Source organism: Amblyomma americanum, chromosome 1 (genome assembly GCF_052857255.1).
Source record: "Amblyomma americanum isolate KBUSLIRL-KWMA chromosome 1, ASM5285725v1, whole genome shotgun sequence".
NCBI classification, from domain to species: domain Eukaryota; kingdom Metazoa; phylum Arthropoda; class Arachnida; order Ixodida; family Ixodidae; genus Amblyomma; species Amblyomma americanum.
Window position 1 is genome coordinate 374,163,798 of NC_135497.1, and position 12,648 is coordinate 374,176,445.

At 44.8% G+C, this 12,648-nt stretch overlaps 1 protein-coding gene across 1 annotated transcript in view; it reads right to left on the bottom strand.

Annotated features, from left to right (window-relative positions):
- LOC144101248 (xaa-Arg dipeptidase-like) overlaps nucleotides 1-12,648 on the bottom strand; it is a 66,397-nt gene that overhangs the window by 29,954 nt on the left and 23,795 nt on the right. The window contains exons 2-4 of the mRNA XM_077634336.1: nucleotides 6,470-6,615; nucleotides 3,582-3,731; nucleotides 1,588-1,729 (exon numbers count right to left, since the gene is read on the bottom strand). Of these exons, the coding sequence (XP_077490462.1) occupies nucleotides 1,588-1,729; nucleotides 3,582-3,731; nucleotides 6,470-6,615 (438 nt within the window). The remainder of the gene's footprint in view (nucleotides 1-1,587; nucleotides 1,730-3,581; nucleotides 3,732-6,469; nucleotides 6,616-12,648) is intronic.

A 12,648-nucleotide genomic window follows, 5' to 3' on the forward strand; every position in this document is an offset into this window, starting at 1 on the left:
GCCGCTGGTGCCCCGGAACTCGTTAGTTGTGCAAAAGTTCGCGGTACATTTCGATCAACCACAGGTACCTGCTTCTGCTTTCAAGCTATGACATAAACTTTAATTGCACAGCAATCGGCCTATTTCAAAGCAATACTAACTTTTGCATTTCTACTATTATTTGCATGGCAAGTGCAGTAGCTGGGATGATGTGACAGGAATCATCATCTCCGCATTCGGGGCGCGGTCAGAGGCGGGTGTACACACTCAGTGGACACTTCCAGAATAAGAGAACCGAGGCAACCGTGCACCGACAGATTAATTTGGGCAGAAAAAATAATGAAAAAGAAACTGCCCTGCCCGCAGCGCCAGTTGGCACAACGGGCTACCGTGCACCGACATATATTAGTGTGGGCAGAGAAAAAGAAAGAAAAATAATGTTGTGCACCACCCACCGCCAATGCACCGTGCACCAAAAAGACAAGAGGATTAACAGTAGTGGAAGAAATCTTTGCACCAATATTCGCTGTATATGCTCAATTACATTGTATTGTCAGCGCAGTACGCAAGTGGCCGGTAATGAGTGCCCTTTGAAGGTTTCAGCTTTTTTCCGCTGATTTTTTTGTTGGATACAGATAAAAAAGTTTGGCTATGACATGTTTGTTTCGTGCGTTCTACTCCTGAACGGCTTGATATAGAACTCTGGTGAAGAAAAAAATTCTCTCTTTGTTTCTTTATGCCGAGTAGTAGGCCTACGCATCTAAAAGCAGATGCCTAATCCCTGCGACGAAAGCAGACTCTAAAACTCTGGAACATAAGCTAAACTCTCAAAGCAAACTTCAGCAGGGACACAGAGATTTATAACGGATAAAATCAACAGGTGGTCTTGCTGGGTCGTATGCACTGTGCAACGCTGTCACATCGGTCAAGCACACCGCACGTGCCCTTTCTCATCCGGAAAGCGGAGGATTCGCCGACGAGGCTGTCGAATGAAAGGAACAACAATAAAAAAAAATTGGAGGGGACTCTTGAGCTCCCCCTCAAGGGTACGATGCGAGAACGTAATGGGTTAATTCCCATATATACAGCAGGTCATTCTCTATTTTACATTCGTTGATCCCTGGTAGTATTCATATGCCTCCTGGAGCAGTTGTGCAGCAGTTAAGCGATGCGCCACTGTCCTGCGATAGCAGGGGCTCCCAGCGGTGGCGCCTTGTGAACCCCAGGTTGCTCTTCCCGAGCGACCAATCATTAATTTAACTGCCACCGGTCACGGTGAGCGATCTGTGACAACGTCGCAAGGTCACGTGACCTAGGTGGCCCACCCGCTTTCTAGGTTCCTCTAAGGGGACCAGCTGCCAGAGCCATGCTCGTAATTTTTCGCTCCCAACACTGACAACGCCCACTCCCGATTTTCAGGTGAACGGGGACTTTAGCGCTGTCGCGTTAAGATGGACCTCAGCTCTGCGCGAGTGAGTGACGCCCCCAGGGTCTGCTGGACACAATGCCACGCAAGGAATAAAACATAGGGGTTATGCTGCTTTAAATTTTGGTCCCAACTGCACGAAACATTGCTGCCGCAGCAGGACGCAGTCAGTGCGTACTCACCGTGTATTCTGCTGCTGGGCTTTAGGTGCTGTCTGAGCAGAGAGATGTTGACGTACGAGGCCACGGCTGCATCCAGTGCGTTTACTCCTTCCCAGGGACACACTGCGGCGTGAGCTGTCTTCCCTCGGAAATGCACAGTTGTCTGCAATGGCGACGGTAGGTACCCATCACTGGCAAAGATAAAACGTTCTACAACATTGCCTTAGGTCCTTCAGGGCACTGCAACAATCGTGCTGGAGGCATTATTGCATCGGGGCTGCGGGTTCGTCATACAATGTGAGCACATGACACTGTAAATTGATGTGCAGGTATATCACCGGAAGTGAGCGAGCCTTATACTAAATTTTATCATATTGCACTCGGACGCGACATGCTGGGAATTAATACGATATCTTCTGTGCTCAAGTGCGGCGTAGCCATTGTCGCACGTACGAACGCTTCAGCCCAGCTCGTATGTCGCTCGATGCACCGCATCCCTGAGATGTCCAGTGCTCCAAGCTTTGTAGCCACTGTTTCGGCGCAAACTGTGAGTATTTTTATCGGAAGCACGTGGTGATGACGGGAGTCGTACAACCGGAGATACTTTTTGTTACAGCCGACCTATGCTATGTAGATATCTGTTAAACTGGTTAAATATAGGTTCATTTAACTCTGCCAAACGCTCACTGCACCCTGAAGGTTGCTAACGCAATCCCCCTCCCTCTTTCTCCCAGAGGCACTAAGTAAAAAGCTGAAGCAAAGGCGGTGTTTCTGCAGCAGGGGCCTTAAAGGGGCTCTGAAACACTTTCCGAGGAGAGGACATCAACTCGCTCAATCACTGCACTCTGTTGTCATGAAAACCTGAGCCAAATAATGCACTTCTACAAGCAGCAGAGGACCCACAATCACGCGCGAAAGTTGGCGAGCCCTTCCCGGCGACTTTTTCCAGCTCGCACCCTCCTCCGTCACTCGCACCAGCGTATACAAGTTCAGAGGCGGATTTTGGTTATATTATTTCAAAGGACCGGCAGCTATCATGACCGCGGCCAATAAGCCGCGTAGCTCTATCGGGTCAGGAAGCTCCGCTCCGAGGTGGGGCCGGCGAATGAGTGCTGACCCCACGAAAGGAGAGGGAAAGGCGCGAAGACGATGAAATTCAAATTACGACTATAGATAACTTATCTTCTGCGAACCGCACTAAAAAACATCCTTGCTGGACAATACTCGTGAAGAAGCGTGTTTTAATAGCCCAGGCATACCACAATTTTATTACAGCGCCTTTCAGAGCCGCATTAAATTTCAAACAACGCAGATGCGCTGGAATGTGTTAAAATACGTAGCATGCAATGAGCAAGCTCTGGTATATTGGTCATATAAAGATTTTTGGTGTAAAGGAGCCAAATTTTCGCAAATTATTTCTGATAGCTTGTGTTTTTGGAGTGTAACGATGTACAGAATTACGCACTGGAAACCGGAAAAGTAAGAACATCAGGTGTAAATATGAGATTATTCCTACAGATGCAGTGATTTTTGTAAATTATATTGTGTTCGGAGACCTTTCATTGTTGTATTTAAAAAAAAGAACCTGCCTGTCTCTGCCTCGATTAAGAAAATTGTAAGTTGTGGGGCTTAATATCTCTAAGAGACACATGGGCAATTAGGGACGCCGTAGTGGAGGGCCTCGGATTAATTTAGAACACCCTGCGTTCTTTAATGTGTGCTGACATCACACAGTCGTGGCAGATGTGAACACCAAGCGACCTTGTGTCGGCAGTAAAAATGCAATCACAGCGCGTTGAGTTTTATTTTCGCAGTACATCCTGCTACGGCACAGATAAAACAAATATATCCGGTTTGTGCTAAAAGGAAATTATCCACCTGCTCCTAACGCTTCTTTCCTGCCGTTGTCTACGTTCAACAGAGGGAGAAATGATTTCCTGTGCATTCAAATCAGTGACGCACCCGAGACTACGGCTTGTCCTCATGAAAGCCTACCAGGTAGCGCGGACTCGTACCTTTGTCCTCGCAACGACATTCGGTCGTAGCGTGTCTTCGACTGAAGGATGGGCCATCATAGCCACGTCAATGTCCTTGAACGCTCCCCTCTGCAGAAGCATCTCCTTGCCGCCACAGTTCTCCTCCGCCGGCGTCCCCAAGACGACCAGCTGCGCAACGACATGATCGCGAAATCTCTTAGGATTGCTTCTGACCAATCCATTTGCTCAGTGAACGGCGCCATGGAATACACCGTACAGTTTTCTGACGTAGAACAATGCTGGGAAGAACGTGTTTAATGTGAAACTGAGCGAAACAAGCCTATCATTTCCTTTCATTTTGTGGTTACCGGAACCACAGTGAAGTATAGCACGAAAAATGTGAAAATATATTCACTCAAGTTCGGACGAGACGACCCCCAGGGGTAAATTTCTGCGCAGAAAAACTCCGAGAATACTTTGCAAAGTTGTGATTCAGTTTTTAGTTCTATCTTTTGAATTTCTTGTGAACGATGAAAACCAACATGCATGCCATCTTATGATCCTTACTGTGAGGTCATTTCTTTTTTGAGAGAGGTTTATTTATGGACTTCCTTTTAAATTTAGGAGAGTTCAATTTTTATAGACAGGTTGATTCTTGAAAGCAAAATTGTGGAATAGCGCCGGCCATTAATTGACAGCTTTATGTAATTTGGCAATTGTAGCCGAATTGCAGCACGATGTCGCTTGCACCCTTCAAAGTGTTTGGGAGCGCAGCCTTGATATCATTATCAAAACGTGCCGCTATTTTCAGCCCTTAATATTTATCACCGTACTACACTCATATACATAGTTAGCCCTCATACTGCTGGTCAACATGGTCCGATACATGCTATACATATTTATATCACATTCAGCACCTTCAAAACCATGCTGTTAGACTAATGACATTTAGCCCATTACTCTCTCCCTCAGACCCACTTTACCGTCAGATAAATATTTTGCCTTTCTGCCAACTTTTTCTTTTGAATCCACAGCTCATTATGTATCGATTAATGAACCGCAATATACAAGTGGACGCATTTTTTACTGGTGACTTAAATATTAGAAATAACACCAGATTTTCTGAGTGCTATAATTTTCTTCTTCCTTAGGTTACATCTAACCATGCCAATGCTGGCATATCACTGTGGAACACTGTGGCTTTTTGAAATTAAATGATATGTTTTACGTTCATTTCAGACTCGCATTAAACAGCATTTCATGATTATATTGAATGATACCTAATGAACTAATGAAAGTGCTTTTTCTTCACTGCCTTTGGCTGTTCGCTTGCTTTTGCTAGTGTAAAGTTCTAATCAATCAACTAATGTTATAATTGTTTGCTTCATGTTGTAGAAGACCGCCCCCCCCCCCCCCCCCCCACCCAAGGCAGTTTTTAATTTGGAACCTGTAACAGTGCAACATTTAATTTTCGAAGTCGCTGTATGTTTTATGAATAAAAACTTGAAAAATGCAAAAAAGGGGTGTACAACGAATACTTACGACAATTCCACGAGGAAAAATCCCAGTGCTCTTGCCCGTCGAAATAAACCTTCAACCCTGCTCAGTTTTGCAGAGACTTGCAATCCGCCAAATCAGAAATTAAAAAATTCTAACAAATTTGAGCCCTCCGCCTCCCCCCTCCATGATCACATCAATTTTTTCTGGCCATTGCGGGATTGGTTCTGCCGCAGTTTCACTTGTCCTTTCCATATGAGTTTCGCCCTTGTACTTGCGCAGTGCGTGTCATGCTTCGGGTAAAAAACAGTACGTCAAAAGCAGTGTCTAGTTGCGGTCCTTGCATTACTGTTTGAGTGGTTCTTGTAACACGAGCGCAAAAAAGACGGTTCACATCTGGTCGTATTGCTCGAGAGCTTGCTCTAGATGTTTTTTAAGCAACGGGGACCATTTAGAAAATGACGTAAGTGACTAGGCATATCAGTTATTTAGGGGATAAAATACGTTTTTGCAAAGGCCTCCTCCGCCATTGTCATTCAGTCCTACCATTTATGTCTATCCTTGTCCCACGATGTAGCCTGAGAGACTCATCCCAGAACAGCTTGCCTTGAAAAGTCTGGCCCAGTACATTCCACACGCTTAGTGCTAGGACAGAATTAAATTTCTAATCTCGCTCTTCGTAACGTTGCTACAAGACAAGAGCCCGATAAAACGACTGTATTCAGTATATTACTATATTATTCTGATGATTATTATGCAGTTGTACCTTATTCGCTCTTCCTTGCAGGTTCAGGGCAAAACCGTTCACTTGTTTCAGTTATTTTTAACAAGATGAAGCACACTGTAAGTGAAGTGCGAACAAAACCATAGCTCTTGGTCTTTGTTTGATATTCGAATAACTGCCCCCCCCCCCGGTAGGAGTAGTTTTATTTTTCTTTCTACCAATTCTCTACGATGCGAACACCAACAAGATCCTGCGCAAGCTGAAATTGTATTTATAGTGGAAAATTCAAACACTACAAGAACAACGACACAGAGGGGGACACAGTGCTGTGTCCCCTACTGGGTCATTGTTCTTGTAGCGTTTGAATTTGCCACTATGAACGTGTACCAAGTCGCTAAATTTTCTGCCTTGTTGAAATTATATTCACGCATCAAATAATATCCAAGTGCTTTTACTGCAAAGGATGACATCTAATGTAAGTGCAAAGAACTGTGCCTACGCACCGATCAAGTAATGGTAATCTTCAAATTGATCGCTTTTTCCGCAAGATACATACAACAAGGCAGACCGTGAAATAGTCTAAAATGAATGTGTCTTGAAAAGCGATTGATGACCCATGCCTCTGAAATCGCGGGCTAGCAGTGACGGAATGGAGTACGGGAACACACTGGAGGATTTAATATCAATTGGACCCGTCGTTCAGCACCTTGCCGCGGACAGCATATGTGGTCTGCATGGCCTCCATGACAGCGAGGGCTGCGCCAATCGTGCTCTCGGCGATCAAGTTGTGGCCGCAGGCGTGGCCGATACTTGGCAGGGCGTCGTACTCCGCCATAATAGCCACTGTGGGTCCTGGAGAGACGATCAACACTTTTCCGGTCAGACTATAGGCCACAAGTCAAGTGCTATGGAAAAAAAAGGTCCGTAGCCTGCTCAAGGTTCCAAAGCGGCGTTTGTCGCCAGATACCTCAATATAGCCGCAGTGAGTTTGTAACGGCGTAACATGACTTTCTTATGCTCTTGTTTAATCTGCCACTGAAAGCTGATACCCGTACAGGTTCACAGATAATTACGAAAGTGCACAGCCACCCAAGAAACGTAACAGGATCTGGGGAAAAAGTATGCACACAGTAGCCACATCACTAGAGGGCGAGTCATTGCACGCCAAACGTCCCAGACGTTGCGCTCGACCATTTCCGCGATTTGTTCAAAGAAAATTCATGGAAACTTATTACAACGTGCGTAATCTGAGCCTAAATATTTTTGACAAAACATTTATTCGTGAAGTTTGCTCAGTTTGAACGTCTCGAAAAGGCGGAAAACGAGGCACCGCACAATTATCGATCAAAATCAGTTTTAGAAAACTATCCACAAATTTTTGATGATATTGACAGAGATTCAGGCTTTCGATATGGTTCAGATCTCGTATTTTTGGAAGGTATAAATATTTTTTATTTAGACAAATTGTAAAAATATAGTATTTTTGACATTTAAGGAAATATCAACTTTCCCTCGGAAATTAAAAAATGGCCATCTAGCTTCCACACACGTCTATAACCTATAAAAAATGTTGCAGCTAGTGAAACTGAATACGCCGAAGTGAAATAAAATACTGAAGTAGCAGGAAAGTGCGTCTTGAAATATAAACACCCGTTTATTTCCCACTCAGTTGGTCCAAGTAAAAATACAAACGATAACGTGTTTAGTAGAAAAGTTTACTGCGTTTTATTTCCGAAATTATATAGGAGGTGGTTTTAGTTTAAAGTGAGGAAAAAAATTTTGAAGTTCAGCTCATGCGTAGAAAGTTGCGCCGTCTCTTTGCGCCTCTTCACCGCATAGCACAGCATGGGAGCGCTGTGTAGCCAAACAGACATTCGCAAGAAAAGATTTCCTTAGCCCTGCAGGGGTGGCACATGCACAAGTGAGGTTGTTATTCAGTGTGTTCATGCCGCACTCAGTCATTGTTGCCAGAGCCACGACAGGCGTGTAGAGGTCGCGAGGACGAGGCGATGCAGGCGACGCTGAGTGCCGGTGCCGCGGTCACGTTATGCTGCCCCTCGAGAGCGAGAAGCCTCCGCGCAATCGGGCCGCGCTCACCGCCAGCGTGTCTCGCGCTACTCGATGCCGTGTTGAGGACTTCGCTCCGTGGGTCGAGCTCTCCTCGATCTTATTCTGGCATAAATAAAGGACTGGTGGTACGGTTACCCTGCCGGCTGGTTGTTCCTTTCTAGTGGCACGCGTACGACAGCACATTCAATGCCCTCGTTGTTCTGCTCTTGGCTGCCTGGAGCCATAGCAGGTCGAACTACGAAAGCGAAAATGTCATGCGATATCTGCTTTAGCTCCAGTCCCAAAGATGCATGACTGTGAGTGAGGGCAAACTGTAGCGGTTATCTGGTCATAACTGTGTCACGCCGGGTTCCGCATGCTCCGCGGTGAATGAGTGTGAATAGACGACGCAACTTACGGCACACGAGCTGAACTTCAAGAATAATTTTTCTTGTTTCAAACGCAAATTACCTCGTTTAAAACTTTGTAAATTTAAGGCAATAAACTGTTCTAGTAAGCCAGCCATCGTGTCTACTTTAACTCGGACCAACTTGCGGTGAAATAAACAGCTGTTTATGGTTTAAAACGCACTTTCTTGCTTTTTTACTGCTTTATTTCAGTTCGTCGTAGTCAGTTTCATCACCCGTTACATTTCTTGTAAGTAATAGACGTATAGGGAAGCAAGTTGGTCATTTTTTATTTTCCGAGAGGAAGTTGATATTTTTTTAAATGTTAAAAATAGTACAATTTGACAATTTCTCTAAATTAAAAAATATATATACCTTCTAAAAATACGCGATCTGAATCATATCGAAAGCCAGAATCTGTGTCAGTGTCATCAAAAAATTGTGGATAGTTTTCTAAACATTTCGAAAGCGCAATTGATGTGTCGACTGACCCAGGGAGTCTGTTATGTACCTTTCCTTTCCTAATCACCGCGATGCGAGTGCCAGCCAGTGTGCGTGCGTGTGCGTGTGTGTGTGTGTGTGGGGGGGGGGGGGGACATCACCCCATGAAACTCATTGCATTATGCCATCATCAACTTCATTCGCTCTTTCCCTTTCCTCACCTTTCCCCAGTGTGGAGTAGCAGGCCAGGGTTATATATCCACAGGCTGAACCCTCCTCCTTTCCTCTAATTAAAATTCTTTTCTCTCTCTCTTTCCTCAGAATCGACGAAGTCTAAAACTTTGTCAACGCCAATGCCAATGAACCCATTGAACGCCGGCGGCACATCGCTCCAGTGCCGAGTCCGGTGTCATGCTTGTTTTTTTTTTTCGATCATGCCACGGTCATTGCGCGGATTGGAGACTGTGACCGTCCCAAATTTCAGCCGCTATGGGCACTATGGAGCTTAATTCTTCGTTGCTAATCAAGAAAAATTTCAAGCAGCGTGTCAGGACAGCATTGGAATATTTTTTGTTCATGTCAGCCCCATTATTTGCGGCTTGACAGAGGTTTACCAAGAAGTTCATGGCTTATATTTATTTAGATCGGATCCACAACGTCTTATTTTCAGCACAGTGAGGAGAACCAGTTTCTTCAGAGCCTTTATAATCGGCATGACCTTAAATGTGAGGCTGCAGGCTTATACACAGAGGAAATTTCAACTGTTAGGTGTTGTATCGGGCATGCACTATCTGTCTTATCGTTACAGCACATTGACTGCCTTATCATGTCGCGCCCGTAAGCTGTCCGCTTGGCATTGCTAGTGCCCCGTCGCCATAACCTATATAAAGGCGTACCAATAAACCCTACGCGTTCTTCTTGCTCCTGCCACCATGTAGTTGCCTCCGTTCTTAGTTCGACACACATCACGTTACAAGTGTCACCTTCAAAATTTCGATCCAGAGCGCCTTCTGGCGGCCCGTGTACGATCCCGCAGCAATCGTGCTTTGCGCTCTGAGGACCCAGCAGCTAGACATGCTTTCTTGATGAACATCGCCACGTGGCTACCAAGCGGGTGTCTGAACCTTGCTGTGATGGCGTACTGGTCACAAATACAGATGCAATATGTACTGAGTTTGCAAATCACTACACCCCTCTTTTTTGCTGCCACTTCAAGCACGGTTGATGATATTCATGTAGTGCGCTGGCTGTCTGTGATTAATTCGCTTTTCGAGGATGAGTGCACGGCAATTAGTGGCCCTTTATCTTTGGGGAATTGGAAGATGAAATTGATCGATTGCCACTTTCGAAAACCAGGGTACCTGACGGCCTGTCAGGACAATTTTACAAGACATTTAAATCCGTTTTTTCTTCTGTCTTCCTCCAAATTTTTAAGACCAGTGTTGATGCGAGACATTTGCCAACGTCATTTACCAAATCTCGTATTTTCTTAATACCAGAAAATGATAAGGCTAAAATTTGTGTTTAGGCTAGTTGGTTCACAATGAGTTATATGAGGGCAGCGCAAACGACGGCACTGAACACAGCAGAAACACGGCAGACAAGACGGGCGTTGTCCTAGCTACAGACCTATAACTATTTCTAATGTTGATTATAGTGTTTCGATAAAGTACAGTCAAATCGGCTAAAGCCTGCAATGTCTACTCTGATTGGACCTCATCAAACATGTGGCTTGAGGGGACGGTAAGTACAGTCTGTTTACATGTTGCGCGCACGGTGTAGCAGTTTTGCAGTGACACTCATGAACAAATAGCACTGTTCCAAATTGACATGGCAGAGGCGTTGGATCGAGTGCGCCATTCATTGCTTTTTTTCTCTTTCAAATTACGGCAATGTTGGCTCAATATCTTTTTTGGATGCGCCTTTGTCACAAAAACTGTTCCACGCGCTTGGTTGTAAATGGTTGCCTCTCACAACCAGTCCGCAATCAGTCCTCTCTGAAACAAGCTTGCCCACTGTCCCCGCTTATTTTTGCACTATACTAGGAATAACTTTGCATAAGTGTTGTAAACAGTACAGCCGTCAGTGGTTTCCGTATTATGAGTCACGAACGGAAGTTGTTAGCTTATGCAGAAAACCTTGCGTTTTTCCGTGCTGATAAGCCAAGCATCGACGAAATTATTCGTTTAACGGAGGGCTTCGGTGCAGTGTCAGGAGCTCGGATCAATCGTTTTAAGTGTTGCGGTCTCTGGCTTGGAATGTGGGGATCGATGCCTGCTGAATATGCTGGCATGCAATGGACACGTAAACCGCCCAAGTACATTGGCCTCCGAGTGCCTGTAAGCATTATGCACACTACTGGAAAGATCGCGTTCCAGCTCTTCAGCGCTATCCTCAGACTTTTGTCCTCCATGGTCTTTCAATTTTTGGCAGGAAGACCACATGTGACCCATTTCTCACCACTAACATTTATTATCCACAACAAATTATCCATTGCACAAGGCTTTAATTCACAGTTTTCACCGAGTTTTTGCCACTTTTGTGTGGGATTTGTCTTTTGAATGTATGAGACGTGATAACCTAAATTTCGGGTTTGTAAGCGCTGGCGCCCTTGGTTTTGCCCACCTCTGTGTCCAACAGATAGTTTCACGTTTCATTTTTTTTCCGTGACACTACACACCCAAAAGTGCGCAGTCTTGCAAATAAATTTATTTCATGTTTACCGAACCTCACTGTCTCTTGACATGTTCTGATCGCCCGTGTTTGTGAGGCTTCATGCATGAGGTATGTTTGGTTGTTCGTTTCCTGCTTGTTTGTTTCTCCACTGAGTTCTTCTTTTCAGCGTCGAGGAAACGATTGTACAATTATTTAATTTCTGTGACCTTCACTACGCCCATGTACCGCTCTGTGTATTTCGGTTTACCGTTACATGACGCACTCAAGCGAGTACATAAAATGCCCCTCTGACGTGTACCAATACATTGCTCTATAAGTTACATACCGAGACATTGCTCGTTAAAGCATGGCCAGAGAAAAAGGGCATTTTTGTATCTACGGTAAATTACAGCCTTTGTGATGCTCTAGAAATGATTGAGCATTGTTTCTTCAATTGCAAATACGAAATACTCTTTTTTGGATATCTTGAAACGGACATTGAAAAAAAAAAGACTTCACATGACACTATATTCTGTACGATATCTCACTGCTCTGCCATTTGTTGACGAACCCTTAGACATATTCTTTCTGATTGGACTAGACAACCTGTAAAAAACACGCATGGTGGACCGACATTGTGAATCTGTTGTTTCTGCAAAAGGCCACTTCAGCAGGTTGATTGTTCATATTAAGGAATTATATGCGCAGACCGATTTTGAACCGGCCTTGCAACCACTCCTAGTGCTGTACACTTCATTTCCCGTTTTCTAGTGAATCGTTGCTTAGGTATCGTACTATGATGTGTGTAGCGTCTTTTCTAGTGCTTTTTTGTTTAGGTGTGTCGTACGATGTATTGTGTTCATTTGCGAGTGTTTTCCTCATGGTTTGTACATATATGTAGAACATTACATAGCTATAAAAAATACCATGTTAAAAAAACGGCGATAGCATAGCGCTTTCGTGCAGTGGCCAACGAAGCTGATCTGTTCGCGCCGCCGCGGGTTCGAAACCTAGTCGCGGCGATATTTAATTTATTTCGTTGGGTATGTGAGGGGCTTCCATCAGACATCAGCTTTTTCAGCATTGCTGGTTAAGCAGTGCTTTCGCATAAAAATTCCGTGCCCGCGTTGGGAATCCAGCCAGTGTATCGTTGGCAGGGAGCAGGGCGCCATCCACTTGACCACGGCTAATATTTTTTTTAATGCATGATACTTAAAACATGGCATCATCTACAAGAACAGGCTATATCGGAAACTGAACCTGGCAATCTTTAACGCTAGAACTTTATCCGGTGGCGCTAGTCTAGCAGTGCTGTTCAAGGGCCCAGTGGCCA